We start from the raw sequence: 22,383 nt of genomic DNA on the forward strand, positions 1-22,383 counted from the left end.
AAACAATACATAAAATGACACTAAAAATAAAGTCGTGCCACGGACACGAAAAACTATTTATAGAAATTTTTGCAAGTGAAACACGAAAAAGACATTCGTGCTCAAGGCATGAAACAGCTGAATTTTATGCCATGGACACGAATAAGTTCATCAAATATTTTGTGACTATAACATGACTTTCTGTGAATCTGTTTAAAGATGTTTGATTTATTTTATTTACACATAATGAAGAAAAAGTAGTGAAATGAGCAAAAGCTGTGACTAATTTGCAGTCTTCTTATCAAAATATGAATGAAGCTGATTTGATTTCCTCTAGAAGAGTATTTTATTTAATCATTACAGAAATATCATGTTCCTGTGCTCTACTGCTAGATCATTGGGTTAGCAGCAAGAAAATCATGGGTTTGATTCCCAGTGAACACAAATACTGATAAATGTATAGCTTAAATGCCCTGTAAGTCAGTTTGCATACAAGTATCTGTCAAATGCATAAATGATCTATATATATTTATACAGCATATACATTTTTACACCAACAATTGATTATGTTTAGGCACAGAATGTACATGTGTAGTGTAAAAGCAATGAGATAATATAATAGTTTAAGAGTGATATATAATGTTATACAAGTGTCCGGTGGCAGCCGGTGACTTCTCTTCTGAATTGCGCAATTTCCAAATATGTGTTCGATGCGTCATATAAACTTATATGCATCATGAGTCTTGTCAAAATACGTGCCTGCTGCACACATGTCGAACAGGTTTATGATAAAAGAGACGCGCTCAGGTTCACAAAATACTTGCAAGACACTAACACAAACGTGTCTCTTTTATCATAAACACTTTAGAAGCGTCTGCAGCAGGCACATATTTTTGCATGATGTGTGGTTCACATAGGTTCACATGGCGCACCAAACGCATATTTTGACATGATGATCAACACGTTTTGACGAACTTTGCAGTCGTGTGCCCTCGAAAAAGAAGTCACTGGATGCCACTTTAAGAGTCTTTATGTTTTACAATCTTTATGAGGTATATATTTCACTAGTTATTTTGCCTTTTGTTTTCTACCCTACTGACTGCACACAGTTTGTGTGGTGAGGGGTTCAAGACGAAACCCACAACTGGTGTGAGATCCAATTCATCTTCAGAGACTCCAGGTGGAGGAGTGAAGTGAAAACACTGAAGAAGAGAAGTGAAGAACAGAAAGAGCTCCATCCTGGCCAAACCCTCTCCTAAACAAATCCTGCGACCTGAGAAAAAAGAAGGTAATGCAATAAGGGGATTTGTAATAATTGTTAAACAACATACAGTAAGTCAAATCAAATTGATTTTGATGTGAATAGTAAAGTTTATTACCTGCAGAGAAGGGCATGAAGGCGTCACGTTTGATCAGCTGACCGTTCTCATTGAGGAAGTGTTCAGGGTTAAAAGTGTCGGGCGTCTCCCACTCGCTCTCATCTCTCAAAACAGACGTCAGCAGTGGCAGAACACACGTCCCCTAGATTTCAGAAGAAACACAGACAACATTAGTGTGATAAAGACTGGGGGTTTTGGAGCCTTCATTTTGGCTGGAAACAACAACAACGAGTACATTTCCTTAAAATAAACTAGTGAAAGATAAGCTGGACAACAGACTGTAAAGTGTGAATATTATACAATACGAGCAAGCACGGACCTTCTTGATGAGATATCCATTGAGGTTCACATCACAGCTGGTTTGATGTGGCAGATTCAAGGGCACTAAATTCACCAGTCTCTGGATTTCATGGATCACAGCGTCTGTGTAAGGTAAATTCTTCCTGTCCTCTGTAACTGGTTCACGTCCGTCAAGCACCCTATCAATTTCCTCATGAACACGATCTATAACCCAAAAGATCACACAGAAAACATTTCATATAGACCTTTTACAACATTTCATTAGAGACAAAAGAAATACAGTATGACCTTGTATTTGAGGATATTTGGCCATGAGCAGTAAACCCCAGCGTAGCGTTGTACCGGTGGTGTCAGTACCGGCAGCAAACAGGTTGGACACAGTCATGAGCAGGTTCAGATCATTAAATTGCGAATCATTTTCTCCAGATTTCTGTTAAAATCACAAAAAACACGCTTTATTATTATTGAGTGAGAATTAGTTTTAAACATATGTATATTAACCCACACATTTGATATATAAATTCATGATATTCTACCTCTAAGCTTTGTTTTTGGATGAGGAAGGCATCAACTAATCCTCTGCAGTCGAGAGGGTTAAATGTCTCCCGTAAGCGATCCACCAGCACCTGCATTTCAGCATAGTATTTATCCAAACTTTCCATAAGCAGTCTCCAGGTCTTCAGCCACGGCCTAAGCACTGGAAACAGGTTGTAGATCTGCAGGTGGAGCCACACGACAAAGTACAACATACAGTCAGAATATCTCTTACCATTTGTAAGTTAGACTGATAGGGAACACTGTACTGTGCCGTGTTTTCATATACTATAATATTAGTGCAACAAAACGCAACAACCAGACATTAAGGGTGTTTTCACACCTAGTTCGTTTGAGCCCTCCAAACGCTCTCAGATCAGTTCAGGGTGTATATGTGAACAAACCAAGTGATCTCAGACCCCCTTAAAAGGACCCAGAAGTGAACCGAACTCAGACCACGTCAGGAGGTGGTCTGAGTACGGTTCGCTTTTGGGTTCTTTTGTGGTTCGATTTCTTTTTGATATGTGAAATCAATGAGGTCCCGGTCCGCTTTGCATGTTGTTTGGACATTGTATCAAAATAAACTGCTGAACAGAAAGCTGGGATCTGAGTTCTTTTGAAGTTGTGATATGAACAAGAAAAGGTCTGAGATCACTTTAGTTCTGAAGAGGACCAAAAAGAGAACTGGGTCCTCTTTTGAGTCCACTATATTGTGAACACCAAAAGGACTGAGGTCACATTCAGCTAGTTCCTTTCCTGGTTCACTTTAAGTGAACTGGGTTTGGTTCTTTTAAAATGAACTATATGTGAAAACACCCTATGATGCTGGGAAAGCGTTTTGATAAACTTTTTGAGTTGCTGACACGTTAGAATTCATTTGACATAGGGGTGGTTTCCCAAACAAGGATTAGCTTAATCCCGGACTAGGCCTTAGTTTAATTAGGAAATATAACTAGTTTTAACAAACATGCCTTACTAAAAACATTACTACCTGTGTGCATTTTGAGGCAAAACAAAGGGCACTGATGTATTTCAAGATATAAAAGTGCAAGTTGTTTTCAGTTTGGACAGCTCTTTAAAATGTTTTAGTCTAGGACTAATCTAATCCCTGTCTGGGAAACCGCCCCATAGTGCTGTGATTTCACCAAGTAAGATGTGATCCTGGATAAACGTTATAATCAAAGATACCCCAACTTACCCTTAACTCAGGGGCTGTCCACACAGAGACGCGTATCACTGTATACATATAAATTTGTTATCGTATTGGCATTTCATCCACACGGATCCAGCATTTTGGGAGACTGAATCCGGTATTTTTTGAAACCGGGTCCTAAAGTGGATAAATCTGAAATCGTCACCCTTGCGGTTTCGTGTGTACAGCCAATCCGTATATTTTGTGAAGCGAAAACGTCATTACATCACGTGTCGGAAGCGTCACATGTAACAGCAACAACAATAATGGCGGACTACATGATTGTGTTTCATGCTACAGAAGCTACTAAAGCCTACTAGCTTAATTACAGCAAAATCTATTGCTTCTATGCAATTGTGGTGACCAACAAGCGATAATGGACAACATCATACGTTGGTTATGCGCATGCTCAAAGTCTTCTTCTCCGTGTATAGTGTATATCTGTGGCAGAATTACAGCGCCCCATATTGGTCCGCTTTCAGTCGGTTTCAGTGGTTTCGTGTTTACGGACTATTTTTTTAGAGCAAGGAAAAAAATTATCGGATAGAGAATGCACCGGCTTCGCATGGACATAGCCTCAAACCCTAACCATTTTAAACCCTTAAATTAGTGTGAAATAATAGTTTGAGGGGTATTTTTAAAAGCCCTTACCCAATCCTAAATCTAACATACACCTTAATCCTAATCCTGCAATCTTATTGGTTAATACAAATTTGATCCAGGACCAACAATGGTGTTGATCCAGAATCACATCCTACTTGGTGAAATCACGTTCACCCACGTTAGAAACACTGTAAAAGGGTCCATTCAGGAGATCCTAAAAAGTTACACATTGCATGTTTAATGAAAATAAATGAAACACAATGTATTACTGAACATTTTTAAAGATGTGATCATATAAATACCACAAACATCTTAATTAAGGCTAAAAGTGTCACCTAGAGGAAAACTTGGGAACCATAAAATGGGAACCTGTATGGCAGCAGAGCCGCTAATGTGGATGATCTGGTTTGCCCTGTCAACCATTTCGTTAAACTTTGGGTCCTCATATTCGAACCTATTTCCACAAACAATAGCTGAGATGATGTTAGAAACGACATAATTTACTGGCTGGTTTGTATCAAAAGGATTTCCTGCGAGAGATACAGAAACGAAGGTCAGATGTTATTAAACATCAGCACTCAAATTGGCATTAATGAACTGTATGCTGTAGTTGATATACCTTGGAAGGTCTCAAACACTTCCCGCAGATATCGCGTCTCCTGAATAATTTTCTCTTCGCTCAGTTTCTTTCCCATCCCAAAGTCTCGAAGAGTTGAAAGAGCAAATCTTCTCATGGTTTTCCACCTATCACCATTTGTAAAGGCAATTCCTGCAGGAAAACGTTCATCTCTTAATTTGTGTTTATGACATATTCATACTGTTTGTTGATCTGTAATCTTTCTCTGTGAGAGCTTTTATAAAAATTCAACTTACATACAACCAAGTTATACATATTATACAGAGTCAATCCTTGTTTAGAGCTTTATTTTTCTTTTCCAATTTGTTTCCAAAAGCTAGTCTATAATATAATCCCTTTTTCTTGCATTGGCTGCGTCTTTAAGCTTAGTGTCACAGGTCGGAGCGGACCACCAATATCGTGAGTCTCACCCCTCCCTCAGTTTCCACCTCGAGGAGGTCCCAAAAACACCCCAATGACCAAACAAATGCGAGCAAGTAAATTGAAACAATCTTTATTAAATAATTTAAAAGGTAAGAGGGGAAAGGGATAACTAAAATTTAGCTCTCTGGGCCAGGAGAGCGTTGGTTTCGAGTCGCTTCCGACTCTCACGGGGACTCACAGGTAAACCTTCCAACTTCTTCTTTATGTCCACACGTGATCACAAGTGATTATTCTCAGCTTCGCCCCTTTTTGTGTCTCCCAGGCGAACTGCAGGTGGAGCTACTCACCCTTGTTTCCTGGACAAAAAGAGTGAAGGTAGTTAGGTAAGTACACTGAGCTAGGAGCTTTGGGGCATCCAGAAGGTGTACGAGTGCATTCCTGGCTCAAAGCTGTAGGCACCTAGAGGGCACACCGGTAAGCATATGGAGGTAGACTGGGCTGGGTACTGTGGACATACAGGTAAGTATACAAATCAGTACACTCTGTGTAGACCTTGGGCATCCAGGTAAATGTACAGATAGGTGCACTGGGCTCTTAGCTTTAGGCGTACAGGTGAGTATACAGGGATGTACACTGGGCTCTTAGCATTAGGCGTACAAGTGAGTATACAGAGGGAAACACTGGGCTCTTGGCTTTGGGCGTACAGCTGAGTATACAGGGAGGTACAATAGGCTCTTAGCATTAGGCATACAGGTGAGTATACAGGGAGGTACACTGGGCTCTTGGCTTTGGGTGTACTGGTGAGTATACAGGGAGGTACAATAGGCTCTTAGCTTTAGACGTAGAGGTGAGTATACAGGGAGGTACACTGGGCTCTTGGCTTTAGGTGTACAGGTGAGTATACAAAGAGTTACACTGGGCTCTTGGCTTTGGGCGTGCAGGTGAGTATACAGGGGGGTACACTGGGCTCTTAGCTTTAGGCGTACAAGTGAGTATACAGGGAGGTACACTGGGCTCTTGACTTTGGGTGTACAGGTGAGTATACAGGGAGGTACACTGGGCTCTTGGCTTTAGGTGTACAGGTGAGTATACAAAGAGTTACACTGGGCTCTTGGCTTTGGGCGTGCAGGTGAGTATACAGGGAGGTACACTGGGCTCTTGACTTTGGGCGTACAGGTGAGTATACAGGGAGGTACAATAGGCTCTTAGCTTTAGACGTAGAGGTGAGTATACAGGGAGGTACACTGGGCTCGTGGAATGGAATGGAATGGAAAATATTTATTTGAAACAGGGACAACGCACAATTAAACATTAAACTTGTTTAAAAAACAAGAGAACATGTCTCGAGCCAGGTTGTAGCAACAGTTGCTAATTTTCACCTGTAGTCCCTGGGCAGGTATAACGGATAACCTTTTTACATAGTAATAAATAAAATAATGACAGTTATTATTAAAACAGACAATTTTGTAATACAATAAAATACAGCAGAAATATGGAAGCCATTCACTAAAATTTTGTCTTTCTATCTCCTCCTCCAACAAAACACAGTTTAGTAACATTTGAAGCATAATGACATACAATATAACTTTAAACACTCATTTCCTTACACACGCATACCCCCCCACACACACATACATACACTCCCACACAAATTAATCATATCATCGATGTGTACAAACTTGTTCATTTAACAGCCAACTCTTTGTCATGGATGAGAAAGTGTGAGAATCTGTACATAAAATGTATTCAGTGGGAAAGGTATTCCACTGTCTCGTGGCCACACATGAGAAGGAGGAACTCCCAAATTTGGTTTTACGTTTTGGAAGGCTACACTCCCCCTTTGTTACACTTCTAGTTGTTCGCACTGAATTTTCAGAGCAAAGTGTTACAAACTTTTTCAAAGGAGGAGCAGTAGCACCATATATGATTTTATGAAGCAAGGTCACATTTGAGTGTTTTATTAAATTATTCATGCTAAGTATGTCATATTTAGCAAGTATTTGACAATGATGATAAGAACGAGTTTTCTTATCATGGACCTTCAGACAGTTTTTAAACACAGATTCTAATGGTTTTAAAACTGATTTGCATGCCTGAGACCATGATGTAATACAGTACGTAAGGTGAGGAATAATCATTGCATTTAAATAAATACAAGATGCTTCAGTGGTAAGAGAGTTTCTAATGTATCTAAAATTTACTAAATTAAATTTTAATTTATTACATAATTTTTTCAAACAAATTAGCGTCGCACACCTGAAGTCAATAGGTGCGTAGGATAAGACGACAAAAGGTTGCTGAAAAAAATGTATTTAATGACAGTTGCGTTGCAACGTTTCGATCAACTGATCTTCATCAGGCAACAATCGAAACGTTGCAACGTAACTGTCATTAAATACATTTTTTTCAGCAAGCAGATAGTGTGCGGGAATTGTTCTTTGTAATTACATCATTTTTTAACATGTCCTTTAAAACTAAGTGTTGGATCCAGAGTTACCCCTAAATATGTAAATCTATCTACATGTTTAATACATTGGCCATTTACTAAAACTTCTGGATAAGTCTTAAGTGTAGACCGGTTTGAAAAAAACATAGTTACAGTTTTTTCAATATTTAACGCAAGACATGAATCCTGTAACCAATTACTGACCTTGCTCATAACGCTTGATAGCTTTTTCGCTACGTCTGTTGCATTTCTACCATGGGTATATAATACCGTGTCATCAGCATACATAACAATATTTACACCCTTGCAAACCAAAGGCAAATCATTGATATATAAGCAAAACAACAATGGCCCCAGAATCGACCCCTGTGGAACGCCAACGTAGACAATTTGCTATTTATTTGAACACTTTGTTCTCGATCTAACAAATAAGATTTTATACATTTTTGAACATTAAATGAGATATCACATTTGGCCAATTTATGTATTAGTTTATCGTGATTAACTGTATCAAAGGCCTTGCGTAAATCTAAGAAGACTGCTCCCACCACTCCTCCTTGATCTAGGCTAGATTTAATGTCCTCGATGAAATAACAACATGCTGTTTCAGTAGAATGTTTTTTTCTGAAGCCAAATTGCATCGGATGGAGAAGGGACTTAGAGTCCAAATATGCTGTTAATTGTTCTACAACAATTTTTTCAATAACCTTTGATACAGCTGGAAGAATACTAATGGGTCGGTAATTAGAAACTACTTGAGTATCCCCAGATTTATACACTGGGGTGACTATGGCAGGCTTAAGCACACTAGGAAAAACATTTTCACTGAAAGACTTGTTTATTATCATCGTTAAAGGCATCATAATAGATGTCTTGTATTGTTTTAAAAAAGCTGTATCACAACCATATATATCTTTAGCTTTACTATTTGATAGTGATAAAATTGCATGTTCAACTTTTCCTGTGTTAACTAAGAAAAACTTAAAAAAAGAAGAATCATTACAGGTTAAGGGTTGTGTACATCGAGTAATTGGTTTACTTAAACTCAGTTCTCGCACCGAATTTATAAAATAATCGTTAAAACATTCCCCAATAATCTGATCATTTTCCTGGATACAACCATCCATCTTGAGTTTTAAATGTTTATTTGCTGATTTTTCCCTCCCCAGTAATTTATCAATACTCTTCCATAAATTTCTTGAATTTCCTTTTGCCTCACTAATAACATTAAGAGAAAAATTTGCCCTAGCCTTTCTAAGTTGTTGTGTAACTTTATTTCTTAAGCTTTTAAAAATCAGATGATCAGTATTTAATTTTGATTTTAAAAACTTTTTCAGAGAAGTATCCCTTTTTTTCATTAATTCCCAAAGATTTGTATTTAACCAGGGTAAGTTATATTTTTTTATTTGTTTTCTTGCCCCTTTCCCTGGTATACTTTAATATGATGCCTTTAATGGTTGATATTAATTCAGCGCAAGCTGGCTCACAAGGCAAACTGCCAATGGTGTCATGCCAGTTTATTTGCTTTATATCGTTTTCAATAAAGGCATTTGGAGCAATAAATGGCATTGATTTTCCCTTTACAGAATTCAGATTTTTAAAACGTGTTTTTGATAATTTTCTAGAGACCAACGTGAGATTATGATCTGATAACCCAGTAATAAGGTTATAGGTCTTTTTAATTCTATCGGGTTTGTTTGTAAAAATTAAGTCTAAAATTGTTTGGGAAGATTTTGTTACTCTGGTGGGCTTATTAATCATCTGCGTCATTTGAAAAGTTTGTGCAATATCTTTAAGCTTTGTCATACGCATTTTATCTTGCCAGTTCAAGTTAAAATCTCCCATAAGGATAACTTCCATTTTCCCATATTGTTTAAGTATGACATTTAAGTAATCATAAAATTCATTTGTGGCAGTAGGAGGGCGATAAACTGCAAAAACAGCAAAGCTCATTTGGGGTGATAGTGTTAGTTTTACCCCCACACATTCCAAATTATTTTCCGGGAGGACTATTTGCTGACTTTGAATACTATCTTTCACATATATCAGAACTCCGCCCCCTTTCCCTTTTTTTCTATCTCGTCTATATACATTGTATCCAGGAATATTAAAAATAGATAGCGGAGTTGTCGAGGTTAACCAAGTCTCTGTGAGGCATAAATAATCAATATTTGAATCCGTCAGTAAATGTTCAAGTTGTTCAGACTTTGAAATAATGCTCCGGATGTTCAGATGTCCACCAAACATACCTTTCGGTTTCGTTTTTGCGTCCCACAGCACACTCGCATGATTTACAGTCTGGAACAGTTTCATCTGCTGCTGTTTGATGGAAGATACAGTTTGCGTGGTAATTGTTGAAGATCTGTGCAGGAACGATGTTATTGCCATTTGGGCAGTATTACTATCAGGCCTGATGTTTGTTGGAAGAATATTTCCGAGAGTTTCTTCTCCGGTTAAAGCCGCACACTTCGCCGATCTTGAGATGCCAGGGTCAGCTGATTGACAGATATCCGAAACCCTCGGTCCAGGATTTGAATGTACGTCCCCGCACAAAAGAAGTATAGCGCAAAGCACGATGGCTGGTCCCGGCTTTGTTAACACAGTTGTAGAGTGTCCATGCATCTCACTTTGCACGCGCCTCACTCGACCGTCATCCAAAACTCTTGAGTATAGGATGTACTGGCTCCACGAGTCCACCGGCATGCCAACAGCGACTTCACCAGGTGAGTCCAATTGTGCACGTTTAGAAGCAGAACACAAACTCCCCGATATTTGTGTGCCCATCAAGAGAAACAATTGCATCACGAAAGTAATATGACGAAAAGGCGTATTGATTTTAACAAAATCTTTAAATCTCCGAGGCACCCAGATTTCATGTCGCATTTTATAATATCCTGGCGGTTTCCCATTATGATTTAGGAGAGGTAAGACAGGCTCTTGGCTTTAGGTGTAAAGGTGAGTATACAAAGAGGTCCACTGGGCTCTTGGCATTGGGCGTGCATGTGAGTAAACAGGAAGGTACAATAGGCTCTTAGCTTTAGGCGTACAGGTGAGTATACAGGGAGGTACACTGGGCTCTTGGCTTTGGGTGTACAGGTGAGTATACAATACTTATAGCTGGAAATGGATGTAACTCACAGACCCGTAGGTTGGTTGGACGTTAAGCTTTAGCTCTTCGAGGCTTAGGTGACTGTAGAAGACGTATATGCACAGGGCGAACTTCTAGCCTTCCTCACTAGGACAGACTTCTCAGGAAACACTTGGACGTTAACGACACAGAGCCCTTGGCTCAGACCTGCAGACTGGCACTAGACAAACACACAGAATCCCTTTAATGATATACTACTTCAGTGAACATGTGGGGAGAGATACAACACCTCTTGGCTTTGAACAAGAAGGGCAGATGGAGGTACAGGCCAAGGCTGCTGCTCGTTGGGCCTAGCATGTCCACAGATGGTATCACAGCGGTGGGTAGGTTCAGGTAGGGTGCCACACCATGTGCTGTACTGCTGGAGTGGGCCCAGCGCTTCCCTCTCCTCTTTTCCAAATAACGGGACAAGAGATCTAGACAGGGGCGAGCCTCTGAAATCACTCAACAAACGTATAATCATACACAGAAACAACACAGATGTTTTTTCCACGCAGCAGCCAGTTCTTTCCTCCTTCAATACTCCACACAATATTCACAACAATTCCTTACTTTATACCGTTGCCACGCCACCACCAGGTGGGGAAAGGGGATCAGGAGTCACAGTCGGGCGTATAGAGATATAATGGTCGTCCACCGACACCAGTTCACTTCCTCCAATACAGGGCTTTCTTCCCGGCCTAGGGAGTGATCGCTGACAACATTGACACAGCACAACACTACAATTCTTCAGGTGTACACACGTCAAAAAGACTCACCCACTGCACTCCACACACTCACAGTGAATTAGGGTCAGAACACCACGTTGGGCTGGGAATTAGTCATGAGTAATCGAAAGGGGTTGGTACAGAGGATAACCAGATAAAGACGTCATTTTATTTTTTTTCGAAACCAGGCTCGACCAATCACATTCCTAATGCACACACACGCATAGAATTGTGGGACAAAACAATGAGGGTTTTCGTTTCTTTAGCCAGTGGCGGAAAAAGTGGGTATGTGAACTCCGCGGAATTCCGTGGATTTAATGCCCGTCATTGACAAGCACACATACCCCTCGCTTAAGCGCGTTCGTGGCCAGTAACCGTCATTGATAACAAGCACACATACATAGCCTATCTCGCGCGTTGTGAGTGGCATTGACAAACCCTGCGTGTGCTGTTTGATGTGATTGTTTTTAATGATAGAGAGCACGAACCATTTGATATTTGAGATTAAATACAATTGTCTGGAGCACTGGCGGCTTGTGACTGCACTTCCGAGGATGCGCTAATTCATAATAAGTGTTCGGATTGTCACGTGTGTGGTTCCCTTTTCCAAAATATGTGTCATGCGTGTGGAGAGATCCTGTGTGCATCACGTGTTTTGTCAAAATAAGTGCCTGCTGGAGACGCGTCAAAACCGTTTATGATAAAGGAGACGCTCGCGTTCCCTAAACACACGCAAGACACTCCCTTAACAGTAAACTCTGATTACGCATGAGATTCAAGTTCAAGTTCAAGGCAGCAGGCACTTATTTTGGCATGACACGTGATGCACACACGATCTCTCAATGGCAGAACACATATTTTGAAATGACGAACCACACACATGACAAGCTACATACATGTTGTGACGAACGTCGCATCGTGAGCTTCAAAAAAAGAAGTCACCAGCCACCACTGTACTGGAGAGTTAAGTAGATTTCACTTGACTCTCTCGTCTATTTGACGTGACAGTCAGCACTCAGCACATCATATTTCAAATCCATTTAAGTAACAAAACGAATGCTCTTGTTAATTTTAATATAAAGTTTACATTGCATTGTAAAAATTATGAAATTATCTTTATACATAGCTAGTTAATTCATAATGAGAATGTATTAACACAAGCTTTTTTAATACACTTTAAACAATATTAATAATATAGCCTATGTAATTTAAAAAAAGCTAAGCATCGTTTTAAAAGAAACCTGACACGTTTGCTTAACAATAGTCCGATTTTCTGTGTGTATATATAGGGTGTATTACATTAAAATGTGCATAGCGCTGCACATGTGTTTAACTAAATAGGCTACGTTTTCACAGTTTAAATTTGGATTAAGTTCTACTGCTGTTTTTACACTGTTAATTGCACAGCAATTTAAAATTAAGAAAATAAAAATGTACATGCAACTGCAATATATTCAATAACTATAAGTCAATAGTAAAACGGTTAAAGTAATGTGTTACCGTGTCCTTTACTGATGTCTTGGAATATGGGTGTTATGTCTCTTTCCCCGAATTCGTCAGCCTGGTTCACCAGTGCTTGTTTAACCGTCTTGTATCCGGCCAAAACCACAATCTTTTTGGGTCCAAGATGAATTTTGAACACTGACCCATATTTCTTTGATAACTTAACAAGAGCAAGAAAAACAGTAAAAATGTTAACAAACCTGCCCGACATTATAACATTACAAATTAAAAGCACTGATAAAAGGTTTATTTTCTATAAACAATGCAGGCTACGTGTTTCATGCAGAGTACATTCAATCGTTTTGTTCAGAGATCCTCAAATAATATTTATAAATAATTTTATGAAAACAATCACAACATGCTTAATTTTTATATAAAAACATGCAAAACAAGCAAAAAAAAAGTACAGATCGGCTTGTGTGTCAGCTTGCAGCTCTGTTTTGCCGCTACCCAGCGGGGTAACACTTTATTTCGATAGTCCCCTTTAGACATTTTACTAATTTTAAGTTACTTTGCAACTACTTATCAACTACCAATCTTTAAAGTATTAGTAAACTGTCTGTTTAATATCTACTAACACTTTATTGTGATGGTTCCCCAACAGATATTCTACTAACTATCAGTATCCTTGCAGGTGCAAGTCAACTAATTCCACTAACCGTTACCTCTTCCCTAACCCTACCTATAGAGGCGTCAAGACCTTAAAACAGACTCCATGTTCATCACCTCATAGCACAGTTGTCATATTTATAATATCTATATCTAGAGCTCCGTCTCTCATATACAGGCATTTATCCTGCCTGTAGGTTTGTGCATATATTCATATCTGGGCTGCGTTCTCCGAAACTACCTTAACGCTACGTCGTTCTTAAGTTGTACCTTAAGCTGTACCTTATCGCTAATACGTGTTTTCCAAAACGTTCTTAGTTACGTATCACTTCTGTAAGTCGTTCGTTCGGAAGGTTGGTCTGAAGCACTCTTAGCTATACCTTATCCCACATGATCTCCACTAGGGGCCATCACTTTCATAAAAGCTTACATTGTAGTCTATATAACTAAATATTTGTAAAAAAAAATGCAATACACTCCGTGTTTAAATAGGCAAATATTTTTATATTTAAATAATAAAACATTTACATAATTAAACATCATTACATTGATGGTTGTTAGATTTTTAATTATGTTTTCCAAAGGGACATCAACTGCGAACTATTAAATGCTACAGGATTAAGAAACTATTTAAAAATATATATTTTGGGTGATGGAGTTGGTGAAACTGGCAGGCAGCTATACAGCGAATCCTACTATTTCATTTGTGCATTTCATATCCGTTAAATCTTAGTCTAACGGCTAGTATTCTAGCTGCATAAATAAATCGGGTAAAATTACAAAAAATAATTATGATTATTAATGTTAATTCGACTTTGCATCGAAGTTTTTTAATGTTTTATAACTTTGAGGCAACTGCATGCCATATTTTTTATAAACATTCAAAATAAACTGTGCACTTGATTACTGCTTGTATAGTCTAAGGTCAACAAAATTTCCACATTAAAACTAATCAAAGCTAAAATCTAAAGCAATCCTACTATATATTTATAGGCTATTATATAATATTTGATATGTTATATTTAGACAGACAGGCTCCAGAAATGCGTCCATTAAGGTTTATCCGCATTGTTAACGCGCTGCTTGTGCATCCAGTGTCCAAGCACAATAAACGCGTGAACTAATTAACAACAGCAGTTTGTTTTATATACTTTAAGTGTAATGCACAGCCAAGTACTTGCACAACCCACTTTATTCCCCTGTGCAACGCACTTATCGGGAACCCCTCATATAAATGATCCTTTCAAGGCATAGCGGAAGAATTGGAGCAGTTTAAACATGATACGTTTGGAAATAAAGTTGCAGGTTTTGCACGGGTTGGATATAAAATATAGAAGGTTGAATTTAGTTGTTTGCAATTTAAAATTTTTTTTTACCAGATATTCCTAATAAATTGAACTTGAACTATTTCTAAAATGTTTATTTAATAAAGAACGCCGCTATCTCATAACGCAGCGAAACCTATTACATGAAGTGAATAATTGATTGTCGATTAATCGATATCAACCTATTCAGCACTTCCACCATGGACAGCACCCGCTAAGGTCGAACTTAAGAAGGTTTACCTTAAGCAGCATCCTAAGGTATAGTTCGGAGAACACACGTAGGAAAGGTATACATGTAGTTAAGGTTTAACTTAAGAGTCTTCGTAGCGCGCTAAGAGACAACGTTATCGGAGAACGCACCCCTGTTCATTTTAAATATTGCCTATTTTTAATGTACTGTATGCATGAATATAAAATACAATAAATGCATACTATAGCTTCAATAGTCTATAAAATTAATAATTGAATTAAAAACAAGATTCTGTCTAAAAAAGACTTCATCTGTTGTTATCTTCTTGGTGTTTTTACTTGAACACTAGCTTTAACTCTACCATATTTTAAAACTATGGTGAGCATTTAGTTAAAAGCTATAGTGAGTGGCAAATGTCTGCAAATGTTTATATTCCAAAAACAAAATAAACTGATAAACATGTATACCGTGAAATATAAATGACTCATTCACTGACATGGATTTTTGGTAATACCGCCCACCCCTACCACCCAGTGTAACCTCCTTAGGGGCTGGCTTCCGCAACGTTTCTAGTTCCGCCTTGTGCGTTAAGGAACTCGTAGTGACCGGCCTTTTGTAGTAAGCCCATGTTCCGCCCCTTATGTGGAGGGCGGAAGGTTTACGGATTGCAAAAATATACATTCACTTGAGTCTTGCAAGTTTAAACAAGTGTGATACAAAGCCTAGTTCGTAGTTCATAGGTTAAGCAACCCCTGCGTAACCTGGATTTTGTTCTACTGCTGCTTTTTCTGTCTGCACTACAATGTAAATATTTCATACTCCCGTGTGCCTTTAATGTTAAAGCAACACTATGTAGTTTTTTACCTTTAAATAATTTCTGTGATAGAACAACTTTTAACTGGATAAATTGTACTGTTGCTGCAACCTGAGCAGCCTCCTAGCTGCTAAAAGCACACTCTGAAAGTGGCGGTGGAGGGTAGGAAACACAGCCCCGCCCCTCCCCCTGCCGGCAGAAGAGTGCCTGATACCAGGCACTGTTGTGCTTTTCAACCACATGGGGGAGCTGTAAGTCATTTTTACATGGAAACTACAAAGTGTTGCTTTAAATGGCTAAAATTGCACAAATTATTTTCCTTAGCATTTTATTCAATTCTATCTTATGTTTTTAGCTGTCAATACTTGTCAATACTTGAAAAACCATTTCACTTGAGACACAACATAAGACAAGTATTGACAGCTAAAAACATAAGATAGAATGGAATAAAATGCTAAAGAAAATTATTTGTGCTATTTTAGACATTTAACGTTAAAGGCACATGGGAGTATAAAATATTTACATTGTAGCCAAGACAGAAAAAGCAGCAGTTGTACAAAATAAATGTAACACAGGTGTTGCTTAACCTATGAACTACCAACTAGGCTGTTTAAACTTGCAAGACTCAAGTGAATGCATTTTTTTTTAAATTTTTGGGCGGCTTACACAATTTTGAGACCCCCATGCATTTCTTTGCGACTGTAATGGGAAATATCTGGAAAATTAAATTGAAAAGAAAAGTCTACTCACATTCCAGAGGCTCAAATGAAGTTGTTTAAGGTCCAGAATGTGCAGGTTTCCCACGAGTGGCAGTGGTTTGGGTCCTGGAGGTTCTTGGTCATCTTCTGGAGACCTGAAGCAGAAATAAATAACCAAAAGCAGCAGAAGAGCAACGAGTAAAGCTCCTGTGCTGGAGACATTCAGGAGAAGTGTTTCCACTAAAGCCATAGTAAAAGAGATTTACACCCAGCTGTGTGAGTCTTCAGACTGAACAGACCAGTATTCATGCCAGGAAATGATTTGGTCTAAAACATGGAGAAGGAGGAGCCAGCAAAGATTTACAAAACAAACACAACAGCAGTTAGCAGAAAGTTGAAAAATGTTGCATTTACCTCACACAAGCGCAGCCATGCCTCCTGTTGCCATGGGAACGTTATGAAGTGACGTGATTATGTGACGTGAACATCATTGAAAAACTGCAAAAGTTGAAAACAGTTTTTGCAAGTTCCCGCAATTTCATCGCATAAAATTGCATAAATATCCCGCATATTCTATTGCATTTTTAAAGAAAATGTGCCGTGATTTTTGTCCGCAGCGTTTTTCTGGAAGGACTGATAGAGACTAGAAACTAATGTTGCATCTTATTATTTTTTATTTTGATTATAAATCAACCAACATAAGCAAACATGATGTGTGTTGAGTTGACAAGGTAGTCTTCATATAAAATTGGCTCATTTTAAATTGTGAAACAGCTTAAGTTCCCTAATGACATCATTCTTCAGGAAGTGACAGGAAAATAATTTTGATTTTCATTTTATGCTGTCTGTGGAAATTGTCTTTTTCTCATTCAAAAACAAAACGCTCCCATCTTCTGTGAATACATTTATATCAGTATAATAAAAAAGTATTTTCTTAAAGTTCCCATGTGGTTAAAATCAAGTTTTTTTGTTATTTATATGTCTATTACCTTGTTCACACTGAGTGCGTTTACATGCACAGTCTTACGCCGATTATGCTTAATAAACTGATAACACGTGGGGTCATGTAAACGGTTTTCTTTAATCGGGGAAAGCCCATAAACGGCGTAAGCAAAAACCGATCGGCACAGGTAGTTTTTTTTGCTCAGATGCCGATTTCGTGTAGCATGTAAACAACTTAACCGGCTTTCTCACGGTTTTGTCCATGTGCGCATGTCTCCGCGTATGAAAGATAAAAGTCACACGCGGAAGTAAGCGCAAAGTAACGCATAAAAGTCTCAGCTCAAAGCAGTTGGCAGAGAAACTGTTAAAATAGCAGCTCATGTTACATTTACAGGTTCTGCAGACACGAGAAGAGATACAACAGTATAGCTTAAGACAGATATGCCGTCGGTTTTTTGAACGACTATTGTGTACTAAAGGTGGTGACGTCACTGCCTGCGAGAAAACTGATAATTCTGCAAGTCGGCTTATTGATTTGCATTTAAACGCATGAAAACAGTTTTCTGTAATAAGCAGATTTTTGATAGTTATCCGCTTATTCTGTGCATGTAAACATACTCAATGTCAGTCCAAGTCCGATTTTGGTGCATATCCGATTGGAATCCAAACACATTTAGAAGGTGTGAACAGCCAAAAACCACATGAAATCTGTTTTTTCTTATCTGTTTCAGGCTACATTTAGAGATGGTTTGAAATCCCATTTCCGAAAAATCCACTGAAGTCTGACCGCTCTAATTGCTTTTTGGTTACATCATGCTGTCACGTACAGTAAACGCAACCCAAGTGCAAACTTTGGAACAGTCCTGAGGAGGGCGTTATGTTTGCAGATTGTCAGCCAGCGTGATGTTATTGCCATAGAAACAGTGCAGATAATCCAGAACACAGCAGAACGTTATACGACGCGCAGTTCGGACTTGAACAGTTGTAATACACAATATGGACAGTGAGTCTGTCAAATCAGATACGCACCAAAATCTGATATGAACTGACAGTGTGAACAAGCAGTGGTGGACGAATTACACAAATCGTGTACTTGAGTAAAAGTAAAGATACCCAGGGTAAAATATTACTCAAGTAAAAGTAGAAGTACTTGCTTAAAATGTTACTTGAGTAAAAGTACAAAAGTATCTGCCTCAAAATGTACTTAAGTACAAAAGTACTGTGATTTATTATGGCCGTATCATTTTTGTCACAAAACTCAAATTATGTGAAATAACTCTCTTGGCTAACCAATCAATTAATAGAAGGACATTAATAAATCAGACACTGATGTCTATTAAAATTATCATAAGCCTAAAACCTTAAAAACAAAAAATTTCCTTTAGCATCAAATGAAATAACAGGATTTGAGAGCAGTACGTCTCATTTCAAGATTTATTTGTTAAATAATTTAACAGTTTAAGTGTAATAAAAACTTGACTTAAGCACAGGTTCACAATAGTTTTCAAAACATTAAATACATAACGTCTCCCTTTCTTTGACAAATAAAACAAGCCTTACAGAATATAATTTCAGAAACGTTTCATGTGCTTTAGCATGTCATATGTATATTGTAATACATAATAAAATGTATTTATATATTTTGGAAGCAAAACTTTTGAAAATATTAATAACAATCTCATTTAATAGGGAGCACTCCAATCCACCTGCCTGTTTAAGCATCATACACTGCATGGCTAGTCAAAATGTCATTTATATTTTACAACAGTGTTGATAGTGATTAATTGTCATTTCAAAATAACAGAGCACTGAGCTTCAAATACAATGAACTTAAGTGAAACAGCTAACTATACGGCTAAAAATAGCTTCAGCCCGCATAGCTTAAAGTTCATTCATGATAACGTCGTACATATTTTAGCAACACAATTAACAGTTTTCTGCAAGGTACTGTTAAGATTGCTTTTTAAAAATATAACCAGAATAAAAATGGCTTACCTCTACGCGTTTCCTTAGATTTGAAAGAGTATTCTTTTAAAACGAAATAGCACAGTTTCAAGGCAGGCAGAGAAGACACGAAGGACTCGTTCTTTTATTTAATGACTTAAAAAACACGTGTAAATAAGGCGGCCATTGTTGTTGTGACGGGTCAGTTATCTCCTCCGTTGTTTTTGAATGCAGTTTCATTCTCCAAACGATGCATTGGCTGGCTGCTGCACTTGCGTGACTCGCGTAGCTTATGTGAAACAGCGCGGCCACCAATAAGTTCAAAACGAAGCGCATGCTGTATTGGTGGTTTGACGCATCACGTGTGCATCCTAGTTTTTTTTAGCAGCTTTAGTTTGCCCAGTTACGTTTTTTATCCACTGATAAATAAAAAGGAAAGACCGATTTTTTAAAATGTAGTGGAGTAAAAAGTAAGATATTTGACTTTAAAATGTAGTAAAGTAAAAGTCTCCCAAAATAAAAGTACTTGAGTAAAGTACAGATACGCGAAAAAACTACTTAAGTGCAGTAACGAATTACATTTACTTCGTTACTGTCCACCACTGTGAACAAGTGGTGTTTTTAATATGCATTAAGACAAACCATGTGCAAATTCATTTTTCAACACCACTGCAATTATTTTCTCTATAAAACACAAATTTTCTAAAGACAGTTGCGGTTTGAAATCGCCTTTGTTTCCTACATCACAAACATGTAACCAATTGCCATCAACACAGTTGGACGAGTCATGGATACTGAATAAACTTGGTGCTGAAACTATTGCAGCACAGCTGCTTCAGCCCTTCTTTTGGGATAGCTTTAACCCTCTCAACATCAGCGCTAAACAACATTAGTGCTGCAAATGTGCAGTTCATGATTGCAATGTGTGAAACCAGACTTAGAAGTTATTTGTCTGAAACTGCTAAATGGCTGCACATTTGATCAAATCAGGTCAACCATCTTCTGGCACCCAGAAACAGGTTTTTCACCCAGGATCCACATTTTTGTCAATGTTTAGGTTTTGCGTCAAAAAAATGTCACCCAACAAGTTTTCAATGGTGTAGAGATCAGGGGATGACCTGGCCACTCCATAACCTCAATCCTTTTTTTCTGGAACCAAGATTTTGTCCGCTTGCTTGTGTGTTTGGGGTTGGTGTCTTTTTGAAACACCCATTTTAGGAGCATTTCCTCTTCGGCAAATGTAATCAAACTGATCCATGTTCCCATATATACGATAAATAGGCCCAACCTGGTAGTATAAAAAACATCCCAAAACCACGATTTTGGCATCACCATGTTTAATTGTCTTTACAGTGTACTGTGCCTTGAATTCAGTACCTGGGAGTCACCTGAGGTTATGCCAATAACCACTTGACCCGAAAAGAAAAATTTTACTCCTATCAGGCCACAAAATGTTACGACATTTTTCTGTGCGTCAGTTGATGTGTTGATGTGATTCTGCTCATGCCTTTCTTTTAACAATGGTGCTTTACAGGGGCTTCTTGCAAAAAGCTTAGCTTCAATCAGATGTCTTCTGACTGTCAACGTACTTGCAGATAATTTCATATCATTTCTGATCTTTCTAGAGGTGATGAAAGGCTGAATCTTTGCATTCTTGACTATTCTTCAATCTTTATCAACAGTAGTTGCTTGTTTTCTTCCATGTGCTTTGGGTTTTTGTTGCCATTTTAAAGCATTTGAGATAACTCTATGGGGCGGTTTCCCAGACAGGGATTAGACTAGTCCTAGACTAAAATAAATATAAGAGCTGTCCAAACTGGAAACAACTTCCACTAACATCTTAAAATACATCAGTGCCCTTTGTTTTGCATCAAAATGCACAGAAGCAATGTTTTTAGTTAAGCATGCTCGGTAAAACTAGTTATATTTCCTAATTAAACTAAGGCCAAGTCCTGGTTTAAGCTAATCCCTGTCCGGGAAACCACCCCTATATGTATGGTCTAAGTCATGGGCGTCGGAAGCAAATGAGCTGTGAGGGTGTGATCCCGGACAGGGAGCTGCGAGGATGTGTATCCCGGATGGTGAGTCTCAAGTGTGTGTTAATAATGTTTTGTGTTAAACGTCTGCATCTGGGTTTTCCGCCTCGTGATTCATGACAACGGGTAAGTACAGTAATGATACCATTTAATTACCACGTAGATACTCAAAAGTTAGTACCACACATTTGTCTGTAAGTACAACTTATTTACCATATATGTACAAGGTAAGTACACATATGTCACAGGTTGGAGCGGACCACAGGTGTTGTGAGTCTTGCCCCTCCCTAATTTCCACCTCAAGGGGGTCCCAAGAACACCCCAATGACCAGACACACAAGAGCGTAAGTAAACTTTAAAACAACTTTATTTAATTTAATTAAAAGGTAGGTAGGGGAGGGGAAGGGGAATCTAAAACCAAACTCTCGGGCCAGAGAGTATTGAGCATGGAATCCTCGAACTTCGTCACGGGAATTCCTCAGGTAGGTCTTCAGAGGAATTGCACCTTTCTCTCACGTGACTTTAACTGTTGATTCCAACTAACACTGGGTTCTATGTTTCAGGTTGACTTCCCGTGGCGCCTTTCCTCCTTCCTGAAGGCAAAGAGAGAGACACGGTGAGTAATACGTTGGGCTGAGGTGAGTACCTTATGTCGAGGCATCCGCTTAAGGAGGCCCAGCTCGGGGAGCGCCTAGATGATGGGCAGATGGAGGTTCCAAGGCCACTGAAACTTCACTTAGGACACAAAGGTGGTTAGTATTTAGCCTTTGGCATCCCGATGCATATACAGAAGGGTGAATGGGTCTTCGCTGTGAGCATACAGGTAAGTATTCCAAAGCAAGTGGCTATTAGCTTGAGCGTACAGGTGCGTGTACAGAAAGGGAACTGGATCTTCACTTTGGGCGTACAGGGGCGCATTCAAAGGTAAGTAAGTTTTAGCTTGGGAATACAGGTACGTATTCAAATGTAAGTAACTTTGCTTGGGCGTACAGATACAACCCAGTCTCACCCCATGGCGTCAATATTTGACGACA

The 22,383-nt window shown here is 38.6% G+C and overlaps 1 protein-coding gene across 1 annotated transcript in view; it reads right to left on the reverse strand.

Moving 5' to 3' along the window:
* LOC141362747 (uncharacterized) overlaps nt 1-16,843 on the reverse strand; it is a 29,029-nt gene extending 12,186 nt beyond the window's left edge. The window contains exons 1-9 of the mRNA XM_073864957.1: nt 16,480-16,843; nt 12,789-12,951; nt 4,607-4,756; nt 4,357-4,517; nt 2,195-2,374; nt 1,947-2,088; nt 1,678-1,862; nt 1,359-1,500; nt 1,080-1,252 (exon numbers count right to left, since the gene is read on the reverse strand). Coding sequence (XP_073721058.1) covers nt 1,080-1,252; nt 1,359-1,500; nt 1,678-1,862; nt 1,947-2,088; nt 2,195-2,374; nt 4,357-4,517; nt 4,607-4,756; nt 12,789-12,951; nt 16,480-16,677 — 1,494 coding nt within the window. The 5' untranslated portion in view covers nt 16,678-16,843. The remainder of the gene's footprint in view (nt 1-1,079; nt 1,253-1,358; nt 1,501-1,677; nt 1,863-1,946; nt 2,089-2,194; nt 2,375-4,356; nt 4,518-4,606; nt 4,757-12,788; nt 12,952-16,479) is intronic.
* Nucleotides 16,844-22,383: the final 5,540 nt, after the last annotated feature.

The sequence above is a fragment of the Misgurnus anguillicaudatus genome, unplaced genomic scaffold (genome assembly GCF_027580225.2).
Source record: "Misgurnus anguillicaudatus unplaced genomic scaffold, ASM2758022v2 HiC_scaffold_29, whole genome shotgun sequence".
Taxonomy (NCBI): Eukaryota; Metazoa; Chordata; class Actinopteri; order Cypriniformes; family Cobitidae; genus Misgurnus; species Misgurnus anguillicaudatus.